Source organism: Mus musculus, chromosome 16, assembly GCF_000001635.26.
Source record: "Mus musculus strain C57BL/6J chromosome 16, GRCm38.p6 C57BL/6J".
Classification (NCBI taxonomy): domain Eukaryota; kingdom Metazoa; phylum Chordata; class Mammalia; order Rodentia; family Muridae; genus Mus; species Mus musculus.
In genome coordinates, this window is record NC_000082.6 from 46,480,133 (window position 1) to 46,499,016 (window position 18,884).

The following is an 18,884-nucleotide window of genomic DNA, read 5'->3' on the forward strand; positions in this document are numbered from 1 at the left end:
ACAGCTTTTCCTGGGACAATTAAGTGCATCCTGAGGGGCTCTGGGAGAGTACTCTGGAAGCTTGTGCCTGGTTTTCCCCAGACTGCCTTATGACCCCTTGCTAAGAATAATGCTTGTACTGTCTTGCTGTAATAACTTGCAGCCTTAAGAATGAGTATGCAGCCTGCCGTGGTGGTGCACTCCTTTAATCCCAGCACTCGGGAGGCAGACGCAGGAGGATTTCTGAGTTCCAGGCCAGCCTGGTCTACAAAGTGAGTTCCAGGACAGCCAGGGCTATACAGAGAAACCCTGTCTCGAAAAAACCAAAAAAGAAAAAAAGAAAAAAGAATGAGAGTATGCTGAGCTGTAAAGAATTCCTGAAAAACCTAACATACCTTTCAAGAAAGCAAGCATTTGGTAATGGGCAGAGGGGAGGAAAGCTCCAGGGTGTCTATGGCAGTGACCCTAGCTGAAGACTCCTAGCAGTGGGGCATATGGATCCTGATGTGGCACTTCCAGCCAGGCAGGTCTCCCAGTGGAGGGATAAGGACATACAACCCACCCACAAAAACCTTTGACCCAAAATGTGTCTTGCCTACAAGATGTGCAGGGACAAAGTCAGAGAAGAGATGGAGGAAATGGCCAACCAATTCCCAAAACTGAGATCCATCCCATGGGCAAGAACCAATCTCTGACACTATTAATAATAATTTGTTAGGCTTGCAGACAAGAACCTAGCATAACTGTCCTCTGAGAGGCTCTACCCAGCAGCCAATGAAAACAAATTCACAGACCACAGCCAAGCATTAAATGGAGCTCTGGTCTTGTGCAATGAGTTGGGGGAAGGATTGAGGGAATCAAAGGGACAAGGACTCCACATGAAGACCAACAGGTCAACTAACCTGGGCCCTTGGGGGCTCTCAGAGACTGAACCACCAACCAAAGAGCAAACATGGGTTGGACCCAGGCATTAAGTGTGACTTGGTCTTTCTGTGGTTTGCCCAACAACTGGAGAGAGGGCTGTCCCTGAATCTGTTGCCTATCTATGGATCAAGTTACCCGAACTGGGCTACCTTGTCTGGCCTCAGTGGGAGAGGATGCACCTAGCCCTCCTTGACTTGATGAGCCAAAAAGGGAATAATACTAGGGGGTGCGAGAGGGAGATCTATGTGAGGAGTGCCTGGGAGGAGAAAGGGGGTTGATATTGGGATGCAACACAAATTAGTTAGTTTAAAAAAAAAAAAAAAAAAAAAAAAAGGAAGGCAAGCACTAATTGGTGTGCTCTTCCCTGGGTCTGAAAAGATACATACTAGTAACATCATACAGGCCAAACAGGTTATATTCATTTAGGGTATATAATATGTATTTAGGAAATTATAAGCCATGAATTTGAAGAGAAGGTACAGGGTGGGAAAGAAAAAAGAAATGGGGAAATGTATCAAAACTAAAAAATACTCAAAAAATTAAAACATCAAGCACTGAAATAAAAACATGGTGTATACAGGCAAAAAAAGTTACAAAAAGACACAATGTGAAAAAGTAATAGGAAAATCTTAAACATGTTTAACCTGAATTTTTGCTCTACATAAATTTAAAAAAGTATTTTTTTAAAGTATGCTTATGGGTAAAATATCCATAAAGGTAAAACTTACTAAGTTTATTAAGTTCGTGTGTGTGTGTGTGTGTGTGTGTGTGTGTGTGTGTGTGGTGATAAAAAAAAATCACAATTGTTTACTTGTCTAATAAAATAGTAAAAAATAACCATATCCTCTTTAGAAGGGGGAACAAAATGCCCATGAAAGGGTTACAGAGACAAAGTGTGGAGCAGACTGAAGGAATGACCATCCAGAGACTGCCCCACCTGGGGATCCATCCCATATACAGCCACCAAACCCAGACACTATTGTGGATGCCAAAAAGTGCTTGCTGACAGGAGCCTGATATAGCTGTCTCCTGAGAGGCTCTGCCAATGCCTGGCAAATACAGAAGTGGATGCTCACAGCCATCTATTGAACAGAGCACAGGGTCCACAATGAAGGAACTAGAGAAAGTACCCAGAGAAAGTGCCCAAGGAGCTGAAGGGGTTTGCAGCCCCATAGGAGGAACATTAATATGAACTAATCAGTACCCCAAGAGCTCCCTGGGACTAAACCACCAATCAAAGAAAACACATGGTGGGACTCATGGCTCCAGCTGCATATGTAGCAGAGGATGGCCTAGTCGGTCGTCAATGGGAGGAGAGGCCCTTGGTCCTGTGAAGGTGCTATGCCCCAGTATAGGGGAATTCCTGGGCCAGGAATGAGAGTGGGTGGGTTGGGGAGCAGGGGGAAGGGGGAGGGGATGGGGAATTTTTGGAGGGGAAACTAGGAAAGGGGATAACATTTGAAATGTAAATAAAGTCCAGGGCAAGTAGACTGATCACCATACAACAGGGCAACAGTGACAGTGAACAGCCATGAGAAAGTGAGCACGGAACCTGGTGCATATCATCACAGAAGTAAATTCCACACGCATGATAGTGTGCCAGGGGAAAACACTGGCTCTGATGACCTGAGCAAACATTAAAGTACTTCCACTCAGAACCACTCCAGTAAGTGAAGAGCACAGAATAGATCTGCAATACATATACTAGTATCAGAAAAGATAAAAAATGTTGTGTTAACAGACAAAACTGTGGTTATTTCTGGAGACTTACAATTAAAAAGGAAAGTTAGAAGGACCTCTAGCATGCTGCTAAGGATTTATTTCTTGGCCTGAATTGTGGCTTCTTATATTAATTCTACAGTAATTCAACAGCACACTTACATATGTAAGTTTTAATACTGCATTCACCTGTCTGAACTTCTGTCCATGCTAGCTCACACTTAGCATCTTCCAAATGCTCTATTTATTTGGCACTTTCACTTGAGCCAAGCCCAAAATAGTAATTCATACTATCAAAACAAAAACCATCACACTTTTGTCAGAAATTCAATTATGTTACAGAAAAAGGTATGTTGAAGACCAAAGCCCTGATGCCTATAAATATAACTTTAAAAATAGGATTATGTACACATGTATTTAACATGTAAGATGTGGTACAATAGGATTGTTGTCCAAAAATCCCATGACATATGTACAGAAAGAATAACATGATAGAGGCAGTTACTCTACTGACATAGCTACAAACAACAAAGACTGACAACAGCCACAGGAACTAGTCTTTGAAATAAGACACATGTCTATGGTAACTTAGTAAGTATGTGGTACTTATAAGGCCCACAGAGGACTCTAATATATCCTATATAATTTCTGACTCTTACCTCAGCCTACCATTCAGCAAGTGCTATACTATTCTCTTAATGGATTCAACACAAAACCCAAAATGTACTCATTTCCCTGAACTTTTAATAGCTGGGATCATCATGACTTATTTTCTTCTAATAATCTCTTATTTTAAACCTTTCACTTCCATTTTCACCATTACTATTCTAACTCAGAATATACATTTTATGTTAATTCACATTACTTTCCTTACATAATTTCTCTCTTCCCAAAGTGTTATATATTACTTTCCCTGTATTATTTCTCTCATTCTAAACTGTCAGACATTCCATTACATGGTACTCAAAAGGTATGCAGTATTGGGCACTATATTCTACTTCTTTTAATAAATATAGTAATAAATAATCCATCAATTTCTTTTATTCCTTATTAGCTAGCTTTTATTTTTTTCAAGGTACCTAAAATAATCTCTGGGAGACTCAGTACTTAATTATCTGTAGCCACCAACATAGACTTATTACTACCACCCCATCATTTACATTTCACAAGTTCAACTTCTGTCAACTTGTGCCTTCAAAGCTGATTCACAATTTATTCTTCATATGTCTTACTTCATTGCTTTCAGCTATCATTCACACTGATTTATTTCAAAATATATCACTAAAATCATGAAAGATCAAATCCTTCCCTGTCTATAACTTTCCTCTCTCCCTATGATTTTATTTCCCTCACCTTAGAAGGTACTTCTACTATGAAGACTCCTTAAAGATCAGCCTCTCTTATGTTTTCTGTTCCTGAACCTTGCTATATCCCATTTCCCATGTGCATCTCCCATGCCTTCCCTACAGATTTAGAGGTCATAAAATTCATGTGGACAAGAACAGGCTTCCCTTTCATTGTCTATACATGGGCAACTTCAGGTAATGTATTTTCCTGAGCTACAGTAAGCCTAAGTCTGCCCTAGAAGCCCTCAAAATGCATGCTCTTGCTGCCTTAGCCTCCCACGTAGCTGGTTTTACAGGCCTATGCCACACAATCTAGTATCCAATTTCATCAGTCAGTGTCAGAGGCAAAGCTAAACTATCCAGTGCTTTGAAGAGTAAAGTCCTGGGCAGCCTCTTCAATGGGATTTGATCTAAACTTCTGGACACCCAAGTAGCTTCCTTCAGTTCCATATCTGCACCACTCACTGTCCTTCAATCATTTACTTTCGCTGGAGTCAAGTTCTAGGCACTCCTTAGCTGAGAACTCTGAAACTTAATGACTTAGAGCTTGGGACAATACCAGGCTGGTGACTTAAACAAGGTATTTCCTTAAACACTGAAGAGCCAAAAGTCTGATTAAGTGTGCTAGCATGGTCCAGGTCCTGCCAACAGGTCTTCCTGCCTTGTGGATTATTATTTTCTTGCTGTACTATCCTTCCGACCTATTCAAACTCAGTCACCTGAGCGACTCACTAACACTACCACAGTGGGGATTAGAGGTCAACACATAAATGAAGGAGAGACGCATACATTCAGTTCCTAGTGAGCTGATTCACTCTTCACTCTCCATTTTATCTTTCCCAAGAATAGGCCCTAGCCTCTATCTCCACTAGACCCTCACTGGATAATACACTCGGATTTGACATTTTCCCCCTTCTCTTTGTACTAAAATTATTGAGTCCTGGGACTTAGAGAGATGGCTCTATGGTTAAGAGCTCTCAATGCTCTTAGAGAGGTCATTAATTTGGTTCCTAGCACTCACATTTGGAGCAGCTTAACTCCAACTCCCGGGAGTCTGATGCCCTCTTACTGCACTCCTTGGGCATACACATGCATGCACACAACTTAATAAAGCAGAGTCCTTGATGCTTCAATGTTTCTCTTCCTGACTAGCAATCTACTTTTTTCCCCTTCCTTCCTCTATGACCCAAAGCCGGGTCTCATGTATTCCAGACCTGCTTCTAAGACTGACTCTGAGTGTCTGCTCCTAACCCTACCCTCCTCACGGATTCCAGGTGTGAGTCACAATACGTGATTTGTGTGATGCTGGGAATCAGACCCAGGGCCCATGTATGCTAAGCAAGCATTGTAGTAGCTAAACTATATCTCCAGCGCTTGTAGAAAATACAGGTATGGCCTGGCACACTGCACTTCTAAATAAGAGAAATGGCACGTCATGATCCCGAAGAGAGAACACTGAATTCTGAGGCCGATGGCCTGTGGACAAGTCTGCACTCATCTCCTTTAATGTGCTTCTTTCGTGTGGCATTAGTGTTCACGATCCAATCCAGGGTAATGGAAAGCCCTGCCAAGGTTGAGATGGGCCCTGCCCTACACGCACCACATTTACCAAAGTTTTTCCCAGCCATCTTTTCTTCTTTGTTTCTGTCCTCTTGCTTTTCAAACGTAAACTTCCCCCCCCCCAAAAGAATTCATTAATAATCATGCCAACAGACTCAATATCAAACATCAACTATCATCAAATCTTCTCTACTAAAGAAATTACTTAATTTTTTTCCCTACACTCATGTCTGAAGGACATCTTTTTTTTTTTAAGATTTATTTATTATATGTAAGTACGCTGCAGCTGTCTTCAGCCACACCAGAAAATGATGTCAGATCTCATTACTGATGGTTGTGAGCCACCATGTGGTTGCTGGGATTTGAACTCAGGACTTTCGGAAGAGCAGTCAGTGCTCTTAACCGCTGAGCCATCTCTCCAGCCCAAGAAATTACTTATTTAATTTAGCTTCAGGCAAGTTCTCCAGACAAGGGCATAATGCAATCAGATTATTTGACAAAATATCACACAAATGGCCTGTAGTTCAACTGCTACTTCTTTGTTCTACCTCTGAAACTTGACAAGCCAGGTCTCCCTTGTAGACATTTCCTCCTATAACAATGCCTTGTTGAGCTCTGTTTACAACATTCAACACCTTTGCTAGTCCAAACTCCCAAAGCTCTTCATATTCCTTAAAAAAAAACCAATGTACCCAGGTTCTTCACATCAATGCTCCATTTTCTCTTATTAGTCACTTTTCTTTTGCTGTTACAAAACAACTTAAGAAATTGGTTTGCCTGGGTGTTGGCTCCAGAGGAAAGTCCACAATGGCAGAGAAGGAACTGCATGGAAGCAAGAGAAGGAGCTGAGCATGGCCCTTCCCATCAACACGAAAAGTGCAGAGGGAGCAGGAACTCATGTGCTTCCTCCAGTGAGGCCCCACCTCCCAACACTGCCTAAATTCCCCAAAAATCATCTACTGAAGACCATGTGTTCAAATGTCCTATAGCAGACATAGCTCATTCAAACCACCATAGCTCCTGTTAACCAGTGTAATCTTAGCTAAGAAAAATAACCACTTGCCTCCATCAAGTTCCTATTTGAATACCACAGAAAAACTCATTCCTTCTAGAATCCTTACCCCAGTAGTCTTTTCAATGTACTATCTTCTACCTCATTAGATCAATGTACTATCTTCTACCTCATTAGATTCCCCAGCCAAAAAATGTTAAATTCCTCCTCAAGTCCTTCTCCATCAATAGTAAAAGATATTCTTCCTATAATCCTACAAACAACTTTCATTTACTTTTATGGTACCAGAGACAGAAGACAAGGTCTCATGCAAGATAAACCTGGGCTCTACCACTGAGCTATATGCTCAACTCTCTTGTTACTCTTTATTTTAAGACAACGTCTCACTATGCTGCTAGGCTCACATTCCTGAACTTTCAACTGAAATCCTGTCTCAGCCCTGTAGATAGCTGAGACTACTGACCTGAACCACCAAGTCTTATCCCACAACACTGCACACGTGCTCTGTTGTGGATGTAGAGTAGAACTTAATTTCCACAGCAATTTTGTGAATGAAGTATCATTTAAAAGTAGAAAGTAATTAAATTTTCTCTCTCCTCTCTCCTCTCTCCTCCCTCTCTCTCTCCCCCCTCCCCCTCCCTGTCACACACACACACACACACACACACACACACACCCCTCTTCACTGCAGATCTCCTGACACTGAACTTCGTATTTCTTAGGCAAAGGCCATATAGCTCAGTGGGAAAGCATGTTCAAGGCCTAAAGTTTGGTCCCAGGCACTGTAAAAAGAAATAAACTGCACATGTCTTAAGGCCCAGTATTCCAAAGGGGTGTTCTTTGTTTAATAAGACGTGGGGAAGTCTCGTTCCTATTTGAAATAATTTTACTCAGCTGAACTCTACTTGTCTCTTTTGGGCTTCCCTGGTCATCAGTCCTGACAGCCCCAAGGCACACACTCTGGTATCATGGCCTGATTAAGTCAATGAGCAGCATCTCCCTCCAGTCCAATTGCTAAGTCCTTTAACTTCTGTGTAACAAGATCAAGTGTTATAATTATCTAAACCTTATTATATTTAAACTATAAATAATATTCCACCCACTCTTTAAACTTAAGCTTCACAAATCAACAAGTACTTTACCCATCTGATAGGAAAAGCAGCAACTAATACAAACAGAGGCACTACTCCAGACGACTGTAGAGGGCAGCAAAGCAACACAAGTATCCTCAGAGAAAACCCTGATCTTAAAGGACACCATCAACATTAAAGCTTTCCAGGACAAGAGGCCTGTGGAATGTTATAAAAATCTGCAGAATACACACACACACACACACACACACACACACACACACACACACACACACACATTATCCATGTATTTAAGTGTGTTTATATATAAATAGTTTACTAAACAATGCATGGCTTCAAAATAGGTACCATAATTACTACTAATTACTTTCGGTCTTGAACTGAAAAGGTTTTCTCACTGAAACTATGAAAATAATCTATTTTTACTTTTGAACTATCTTCTTAGATACAGCAATAAAATGTCATACTTTAACCAGGCAGCCATATTTTTCTAAAACATACCTGTTCATTACCATTGCCAACCCTAGACTTTAAATACTGTCTTTTTTCATTTCAAAACCAGTCAGGTATAGGGTCTATATCAATTTATAAAAAAGAGAACCTTTTGACATTACAATAATATACAATAAGCAAAAGAAAAGGGCAACTCTTCACTGGTATTTTATGTTAAATTTCATTCTGTTTAAATATTGCTTGTGAATAAGAAACTAATACCAAAATTGATATTCAATACGAATGTGTTACTGACATGTTTCTAGAGTCTTATGCTAGTTATTTGTTTATCTCTTTCAAGTTTTACAAGAATTGCAAGAATTCAGAGTAGCTATGTCAGCTATGAACATAAGCACACTTCCAAGTTAGTGAGAAAATGCTGCTGATGTTGTAGCCCTGCACACTTAAACCAAGGTCCCAGTGTTCTTTGTGTGCATTATCCCACCCCACTCTGAGTTGTAATCGCTTCAAAAACAATTAAATAAAAGGCATTAAAAAAAAAAACATTTTTTCTAAGTAAAGGACGTAACCAATTTCTAAACCAGTTAAAATCATTTTACCGACTGCCTTAGCATTAAGTTGAACTTAGAGCCATAAACAATTATCTCTAATTTAAATCAAATTGGATCCACAATGACAAGACCATTATGAAATGAATTTTAACCATTATGAAATTAATTTTAACCTAACTCAGTGTAGCTATACTTAAGAAATTTTATTCTATGTCTTCAAAAACAAAGGTCCAAAATATTTTGTAAGGCCAATCATTTCTATCCTGCCCAATTCACAGAATCGTTTGTTTAAAGCTAACCCTGTCGAGCTTTGCAGTGCTGCATTCATTATAGTTTCGTTCTCTGAAGAGTGCAGGTCATTCTTAATTGTGCTGTTCTAAGTTACTGACTTGAAGGGCTGGCTCTATGCACAACCTATTTTTAGGTTTTCTATTTGGTACTTTCATGTCTTCCCCAACAGCAGCTCTGGAATATTTGCATTATAAGATAACACACTACCAATCATAAGTCTACCCACTTCATGCACATCATAACAATATACCCCCACTGGAAGCTGTTTAAACTACATCCACACTACTTAAATAACGCATAGCTGATTTTTACAATACCACTGAAGAAAATTTACATTCCTTCAAAAGGGCTATTTTATTGAACCTCTTCAAATGCAAAATGGGTATAGCAATGAGAAGCCAACAGATAAAACAAAACAAAACAAACCACAGTGGGAAAGCACTGCAGGTAACAAAGCCCGGCCTATCAATCTTCCCTAGTTTGCACCTCAAATTTAAAATACATCTCAACAGTTCATAGCTCCCTTAACATATTTTGTATAGTATAGCTTTTACAATATAATAAGCATTTAATAAAAAGAATAGTTAAAATAGATTGCTTCATGAAACAAGCTTTTAGACCACTAATAATCTAATGCACACTGTGAACTTTTTTGTGAGAGGTATTAATTATTTAGTATATACCTTTTCCAATTCTCAAATACATTAATCATGGTATTTTCTTCCTAAGACGAATGTTCCATGAAAAAATCCTACCAACACTATTCTGAACATAAAACCACAGGAAAATGGATTTACATTCTCACAGTACATATGCAGCTGTGAGGGACACCTTAATGAGGAAAGCCATTCTTACAGCAAGTACTTTAGACTGTAAGTTGGTAAAACAATGTGATTATAATCCCATAGAGGATAACATACTTCAGAGACAATTTATAGTTTACTGCTTCAATGTCTCAAGTGGTAGCCATCAGCTACAATACATCTCACTATTAAGAGCATTCAGTGTGGCTTATCCAAACTGAACCTATCTGTAGGTATAAAATGCCAGGACTTCAAAAACTCTAACATAAAAATAAGTATCTACAATTTGAATATCAATTATATGCTGAAATGGTATTTGGTTATCTCATGTCATGTTTATTTTTTAAACCTTTAAATGCAATGTTAGGAAAACATGATTGTGTAGGTCCGATTACACCATATTGTACACATGTGCACTTAAGACTAAACTTGATTTTGTTGCTAAACCCTTGAAGTCAGGAAACTCGAGTGGCCCACCCCACCCCATGAGAAGCACATGCAAATACAGAAGGGTGAAGAAGATGGTGCAGTGTGTCTCTTTCAAAATCTGCTCACCTGGACAGGCTGTAAATAAAAAGGTTGCAACAAGGAGAATCACCTGGGGGAAGATTCTAAAAGTGTCTCTCAAGACACCTTGAAACTCCATGCTCTCCAACTCACAATACACAACTCTTCTACTACCTACTTATACGATTAGTACAATGAATGGTAAGCAATCAATAACCCTACACTAGTTTAAAGTACATACGTGAAATCTATAAGCGTAAATTATCCTAAGGTAACCATAAAATATGAAATAGAGAAGTATCAAGACAAATGTGCGGCAATCCTCACTGAAATTTTAAGTTGATGGCCTATAAGAGAGCCATTTAGGAAAAAACTTCAAGTCCACCCTTAAAAATGTTTCCAACAAACCTAAATGAATGAACTGTCAGACTCTACTAAAAAATAATAAAAATCATACAGGGAAGAGAGAAGGCTCAGTTGTCAAGGTGCTTTTCATGCAAGGAAGAAAGAGTACTGGGGTTCAAATTCCCAGAACGCACATAAACACTGGGAGGTTGTAATTGCAACCCTGGGAGGAACAGGCAACTCCAGGCTAGCCAGACCGGCCCTGTCTTCCAGCTCTGGGTTCAATTGAGAGACCTTGCCTCAAGGAATAATGTAGAGAATAGACAGAGTCTGTCAATCTCTACTTCTGACCTCCATGTATACACCCACATACATGAACCTACATAAATACGTGCACCCACACATATGTGGACATGCATACACATACATGCATACATATGAAAAAATACATAGGCTGGGTGTGGTGACTAATGCTTTTAATTCCAGCACCTGGAGGCTAGAGGCACACTGGAGCTCTCTAGTTCGAGGCCAACCTGGTCTACATAGTGAGTTCCAAGATAGACATATCTGCATAGTGACACTTTGTGTCCAAAAAGCAAAGAAAATAAGTAATTTTTAAAAATTAAGATCATGAGCTTAATGAAATTCAGTAAAGTATCTGTGTCTAAGAATTAAAGGGCAATTTTAAGCAAAAATGTATTTAAAAACCAAAAGTATGACAAATTAATGATGTTTGGATATTCGAAGTGTTTTCAGAATGCTTGGCACACAGAATACTTAAAATTCTATTATCGTCTTAAGGATTACTTTACTCTGATTTGCATATTAATAGTAATTATTAATTAAATGTCTTATCTTTTGAAAACCATATAGTTCTTACTGTCAATTTTTATGGAGACTAAGAGTTAATATGATAATCTATAGAAATACACTTACTACTTTTTTTAAAAGATGTATTTATTTATTATATAAAAGTACATTGTAGCTGTCTTCAGACGCTCCAGAAGAGGGCGTCGGATCTCTTTACAGATGGTTGTGAGCCACCATGTGGTTTCTGGATTTGAACTCAGGACCTTAGGAAGAGCAGTCAGTCAAAATTCTGTTTTTAATAAGACTATCATAGCTATCTTCTCTTCAATCAGTTTTTAATGACTAGCAATAACTATAAAGTTTTATTTAACTATACAGATGCAAGATGCATTATCAAAATTTGTAAGCTAATACATATGTATATAAGTATGTATGTGTACATAAATATGTGAGTAGGTTGAACATCCAATATCCCAAAAGCTGAAATTCAAAATGTTTCCAAATAAAAACCTTTGCACGTGCCACAAGTAGAAAATACCATACTATGCATGAAGTTAGTAGAAACATTATGAGATTTCCTTCAAGTTCCGTGCATAAGGAGTATAGGAAACCTGAGCACATGCAGATTAGGCCTATCATGATGATACCTATCTTCATCACCCAGGTGTGCATCCCAACACTCAAGTCTCAGGGCAAGAGAGACGGCGAGCAGTAAAGAGCACTTGTTGCTGCTGTAGGGGATCCGAGTTCAGTTCCCAGCACCCACCCACATGGTGGTTCACAACAATTCTCATCTCTAGTTCCAGAGGATCTGACTCCCTCTTCTGACCTCCGTGAGCACCAGGCACATGGGAGATTCCTAACAAGCAAGCACATTTTTTCACATAAAATAAAATATTCTAATTTTTTTTTATCTTAAATCTGAAACATACCCGATCGCAAGCATTTCGAATTGAGAGTCTCACAGTCTCACAACATAAACAAGTCTGGCATAAATAGGGAGTGCCAATAAGTACACAGTATAGAAACACACACATACAACTCAATAGTTATGCTTCTTTATGATGCTGTAGAGGGAAGCCAAGTTTTATTTTATTTGCTTCTAAATCTGTTTGCCACTCCAATAAATCATAACAACCCTAACCTGATGTTATAGATACAGAGAGTAGTGTACAAATCGTGTCTCCCTTCCCTTCTCCACCCCACATGTTCAATATAATCACTAATTTTCTAAGTGACCCTATGGAAACTTGCCAAATCTTAAAATACATTCAACGTGGCTAAGGGAGGATCCAAGTAGTTTCCACACTGATACACATTTGACTATATTCTAGTTTTCTGAAACAGCTACCATTTTATATAAAGTATATCTAATAAATATTTCTGATTATGTTATACAGTCATAAATATGCAAAATATCAATTAATTAGAAATTTCTATTTGGGATTAAGAGTCACCTAATCCAGGACTGACAGTTTATTACATACAATGTAATAAAAGCTAGCTTGCATAAGCTACTACATCCATGTACTCTTAAGTGTTTTAGTTAATTCTTTAATATCCTAAGAGCCCTATTAGTAAGATACTATGTAACCTGCCAATAATTAATTTTTAATAAGTGGCAGTGTTCATTCCTAATCAGATTGACTTTTTAGTGATTAAATCCTAAGTTTCAGTGAGTGGGTGAGCAAAGGGAGTGTAAGGAGAAAGAGACTGATATTACATCACTAAACTGTCTAACTTCACCAAGATCTGACTCAGCTGAGCCAGGACGTACTTCAGTTGTAAAAGTACCTGCTTACAACACACAATTCCCTGGATTCCATCCCTAGAGAATATACACGCATCCACACATACATACAACAACAAAGTGAGTTTTGCCTTCATCTAGATCTGTTTACCTAATGTTCTCCTGTCTCCTTTAGACCAGACTCATTTAGAAGCTCAGAAGACCTCACATACATCTCTACAGAAACTCTAAACTTTCCTGCACTGGCCTTCCTTTCTGTCTATGGGCAACACACTGCCAACTATGCATTCCCAAGTGCTTAGAAAGACCTAAAGCTATGTAAAGTGTGTTTAAAGATTTGCTATTATATGGTAGCTGCTTATTTGCCACCACCTTCTAAACATTTGTCATAAGACAAAGCCTTGGTCAAAAGGCTTTGACCAAGTGGCAGAATCCAAAGACAAATGGCTCTAGAAGGGGCAAAACTTCACCTTCTAACTCTTCAGTGCCATGTTCCTGCTAAAACAATGTTCTCAACCTCCCAGGAAAAACGTAGAAAAAAAGAGTGAGACACATACAATAATCATCAATTGATAATTATGATCAGAAAGGAATATGGAATTTCAGACTTAAAAAAATTAGGTTTGAGTCAGATGTTGTAGAAACTTGGTCCCTTAGACCTTGTAACTAGAAATGTCTTAGACTTGAAAAACCTGGCAATTTCTCCACCACTGAAGCTGTCGTTTAAAAACTTCAGCTCTCAAAGCATAAATATGGTTGCATACTTACATAATCCCAGAATTTAGGAGGTTAACAGGTGGATCAGGAATCTCAGACCAGTGTCAACTACACAGTGAGACCCTGTCCCCAGCCCCCAGGAGAAAAGTTTAGCTGTTCAAATGAGATATCACACAGTCCCCAAACCCATATAAACTCCGGCATTTACATTTTTTTTTTTTCAAAATATAAGGTCTAACCTCGATGAGGGATATTTTTAGCAGTCAAATTAGCATGATGATGTTAACCACACCAACTAACGCAATGCTGAATCTAAACAACTTATCAAGAAAAATTTAAAACTGCAAATGATTAAAAGAAGAACATTCTGATTAACAATCAGGTAGGGTCATCTTTTTAAAGTCAAAAAATCAAATGAGTTCATTCAATCATTCAAAAGGAGTCATTCAAACAGCAGGCATGAGTCAAATCATGTTAGTGCTGTGGAATGTTAATATTACTATCATTCATATATCAACAGGTTGTTAGCAAGGGAAATTAAAAAAAAACTGACATTAAAAATTCTGTTTCTATACTTACTAAGTCAAGCCAACTGTGTCCTATTCCTGCTTCCTAAAATAGAGGCTTATTAAAAAAAAGTGTCATAAGCACTTGCAAATTAGGGTGTTATAACACAAGCTCAAAAAGGCAGCCCTTTAAGTGAGTGGGACACAGTAACGTGGCTCTTATCTATATCTACAACAGCAAGCAGAGCTGACTCTGAAAACTCCCATACAGACCTCCTCTAGAGCAGTTGTTCTTCCCCACACTGCTTAGTTGACTGGGCTCTAAAATAACTGATCACCCTTCTCCCCTATAACACTATAAAGGAACTCCTTAAAATGCATTTTCTATGTAAATACTAATGTTTGCACCCAGATGTAATCAACAACTCACTGACACAACCACGATGAAATTACCAATGTAAACTCTATTTTCTCTATCAACTTTTGCATCACTTCAGTCTCCCCTTGGGTTTTATCTACACAGAAAGCCCTCTAGACCTAGAAACACTCCTTCAGTACTTACCACAAACTAAGTCACCACAGTCAAATGCTTGTACCACGCACATACACACACTTCCTCCAAGTATCCTGGAACTGAAATCCTAAGGACCATCCACGAGCCGCCGTAATGGCTCATAAGAACAGCATACAAATTCTATGTAGAACTTAATATTACCTTAAGAAGGGAGCTAAAGGCTTAAAACTTACAGGACTAAAAGCTGTTGTCTCGGGACCAAACATCTGGAGAGTGGGGATATGGAAACTGGACATGCTGGACATGATAGCATGTCGTTTCTCACAAAGCACTCCATGTAAATCAAAACCTTGACTTACAGCACTGGAAATGTACTAAAATTCTCAGTCTGTAAGTGGCACTCAACCTCAACATAATTTCCTCTCCCTATGAACTAACTACCCTGACTCACCTACCAGGAGCAGATTTTTCTTTCTTCTGCATCAGAGCACTAAGGAAATTTGTTCACATCTCTCCCTTATAATAAATACGGGTACATCAGCTTTTAAGATTTCATATGCACTGATAACCATTGTCTGAAAAAAATCTAAATCTAAGTTGTATTCCTCCATCTTTCCCGTCAGCAATCCTTAAATGAACAACACCTTGCGGCATTTTGATATTACCCAGACATTCAATAGCCTAAGACTGACTGGTAGCTTTATTTCACCAAATCAATGCTGTCCACTGATTACCACGTCCACTTCTCTAGCATGAAAAGTAAATATATCATTTCATTTTCATCTTCCTTAAAAAAAAAAAGTAGGTCTCTAAAACTAGTCTCAGATTCCGGGAACGGAACTTACAAAGAGATTAGCTCCTAAATCTGGAATAAAAGAGGCACACTGGAGAAACCCGGGGCTACTTGTTTTAACAGCCAGGGAACAGTAGGTGCAATATGTATTCAAAAGGTAAATCTTGCGTCCCCGAGAACAAGGTTTTCTTCTAAAATAACCAGGGGCTGCGTGAAGGACGTCCAAAAACTGGAAGGCGGCGTGAGGGTACCATCTGGGATCAACCCAAAGATCCAAAGGTTACCAGGGCACAAATCGTGCTGGAAGGGGGATGCAGGCGCAGAGTGGGTTTTTAAGATGGTGCCTTCTCCCGGAGGCCAGGAGGCGTGGACCCGAAGGCTACAGTGCGCTGGGCTAGTGTCCACAGGGTTTCCGGACTTGCAGCTCAAGTTTCATCGGAGAGAAAGGAGGAGGCGGCAACATGCACTCAGGCATCCTAACCTCAGCCTAGAAGTCCGCGCTCTCCGCTTCGGCGCATCAGCTCGGAAGTAACGGTTCCCGGGGCACGCGGGGCTCCGCGCACCGAGCTCCACCGCCAGCCCTGGGGGCCCAGCGCGACGACCCGCGCGGCCTCGGGGGGCGGGAAGCCAGCGGTCGGCGCCCTGTTCGCTCTCCCTGCCCTTCCCGGGCCTCGCCCGGGGCGCGGCGAAAAGTTTCCAGGCAAAGTCCGCGGCGGCCGCTCGCGCAGCCAACCGCCCGGCACAACCGCCTCGGCTAGCCTCGCCGCCCGCGCCCGCCCTGCTCAACCCCTCGCTCGCCCGCTTCACCTACCACAGAGCCGGGAGAAGAGAAGCAGGGGAATAAGCAGCAGCAGCAGCGGCGGCGGCGTCGGGGCCGGCAGCAGCAGTCCGGCCGCGGGAGGAAACGCCGAGGAAAGTTGTGCTTTGCCGCCTCCAGGACACAACGGGGCCGGGCCCGGGGTCCGCGCCATGCCCGCCTTGCCCCGGCCCACCCGCTCGCCCGCGCCCCGGCGCCTCAGGCTCTGGGTGGCGGCGGCGGCGGCGGCCGCGGCGCGGAAGGGCCAGCGCGCGTGTCCTCAACCCCCGGCTCCTGCGCCGTCGCCGCCCGCCGCCACTCGGCCGAGCGCTCGCGGCTGCCTCGACTCCGCCGTCGCCGATGCCACTGCCGAGGCTGAAGCGGGAGCCGCCCGCCGCCGCCACTCCCCTCCCCGCGGTCCCCGCCCGCCGCGAACTCCTGGGAACTCGGAACGCACCACCCCGCCCTGCGGGAGGGGGAGCCGCCGACCCTCACTACCGGGACGAGCCCGCCCTCCCTGCCGCCGGGCTGCCTGGACGCCGGCCGAGCCGCCCGCCGAGTCTCCTCCCACCCTCTCTCCCCACACGCTCCTCCCACTTCCAAAAGAAAAAAAAAAAAAACTTCATCCACTTGGAAAACCGGGCTTCTCCCGAGGCTAAGCAATCTGGACCAGGCAAGGCGGCCCCGCCCCTTGGCCCCGCCTCGTCTCCCCCCCTCGCCAGCGCTGGAGATGGTCTCGCCCACTCCGCCCCTCGCGGGGCTGGGGCCGCCGGGGCACACAGAGGCGCTCCGAGGCGGAGGGCTGCGGGACTCCTAGTCCTGCCTTTTTCTCCTCCAGAGTGGCGAGGTTCCCCTAGCGGGACCAGGGATAACCAGGGGGGTGAGGGGAAGGCAAGATGAGGGTACCGGCTCTCCGCGGGTCGGAGCGGGGGGTTGCCTAATTTGGGAAGCTGGATACCGCGGGGCTGGACCAGCCTTCTCCCTCCTCACCCAGGCGTAGGGACTGAAAGGAGATTCTCCACTCCTCCCTCCTCCCCAGGAGCATCCCGGTTCTCCTCTGTCCGGGACCGGTGTTGGCCCAGGCGTTTAGCCTGCTTTTTACACCGGGAGGGAGGCTTGTTGGAAGGGTCAGCGGAGCTGCCGGAGGACAGGAGGGGGCCCTCCGAAAGGTTTGCTCTCTAGCTCTTGCTTCTCTTGGGCTGCCCGTTTGTCCACTTTCTGCGCCGGGCGACCGGCAACAGGAGGCCATGGATCTCCCATGCGAGGTCTTCGAGTGTGGTCTTGTTTTCTCTTTGATCGTTCGCATGTTCGCACTTGTAATTTTATTTTCTCGCGTGTCTCTCTTTGAGTTATTCTCAGAAAAGTGACCTCGGGAAGTATTAAACATTTACCCTTAAGAGGAGCATCTGTGATTCACCATAACCCTCCCTCAAACCCCCAAAGCTTGTCTGCCCTTCCCTCCTCCTCTATCCGCCACGCACAGCCGGAGTGACTTGACCTTGAAGCCCCAGTTACCGTAGGGGGAAGGAGATGGATGAACAGTTTGGGCTATCTGCGGAGGCGGTGGAAGCGGAGGACACCGTCCGGAGGCCGGACACCATTAATTTTATGTTGTCCTACCATCCCCACCAGATAGCTAAAGATGTGCTCCAATAAGAATAACAGCCACCCAGAGAGCAGCCTGTGGCCACTAAAGTAAAGCTTGCCTGGTGCCCACGACAACGTCGTGCTCCAGACTGAGTCACTGGGATCTCCTCGGCTTAACACACTGATTTATGATGTCTTACTCACCTCCGTAGCATCCTATCCAGTCTCTCTTCTTTTTTTATCTTGCTCCCAGCACTGGGGCTACTTGTATTCATTACTTCCACCCCTTCCGTCTTTCTCCCTCCATCTGCCCGCCCCAGTCTTCCTGCAATCACTGCCTTCTATCACCTATCCACCTATCCTCCCGATGCACTTATGAATAAACCTTGCCCTGCATTGCTGGGGAGATCCCCCGGATGATGCTCATAATTGACAAACTGTAGCTATTGTGACATCCCCTCAGCTGTGCTGACACCACTCTTTCCCTTGAGAACACTTCTTCCCCTCTTTTCACATTCCCTAAATCTAATTTCACTGCTAAATTTAGACAGAGCCCACTGCTGCAACCACCAGCTAATTATCTGTTTAGATAGCACTTTAACACGTTGCTGAGTTTCAGTTAAATGTTAACCAAAATTTTAATATCGTTAGCCAATTTCATTTCCCCAGTCTTCCCCTGATGGCTCCAGATTCCAGGAAAAATAATTTAGCTAACATTTTTTAAAGGTGCCAAAGGCTTAATTCGGGGGCTACTGTGCAGTCTGCTTCGAAGAATAAGGAATTAACAGGCTGAGGCTATCTCCAAAGGGTGATCTGGAGCTTTTAAACAA

The 18,884-nt window shown here is 42.3% G+C and overlaps 1 protein-coding gene across 13 annotated transcripts in view; it reads right to left on the minus strand.

The window, feature by feature from the left end:
• Nectin3 (nectin cell adhesion molecule 3) overlaps positions 1-18,403 on the minus strand; it is a 110,871-nt gene extending 92,468 nt beyond the window's left edge. For 3 of the 13 annotated variants that reach the window (NM_021496.3, NM_021497.2, NM_021495.4), the window contains exon 1: positions 16,483-16,835. In NM_021496.3, the coding sequence (NP_067471.1) occupies positions 16,483-16,642 (160 nt within the window). In that variant the 5' untranslated portion in view covers positions 16,643-16,835. Of the gene's footprint in view, positions 1-15,955; positions 16,429-16,482; positions 17,021-18,258 lie in introns of those variants that run through there. The other 10 variants (XR_001781846.2, XR_003951809.1, XR_001781848.2 and 7 more) reach the window with 8 other exon arrangements.
• Positions 18,404-18,884: the final 481 nt, after the last annotated feature.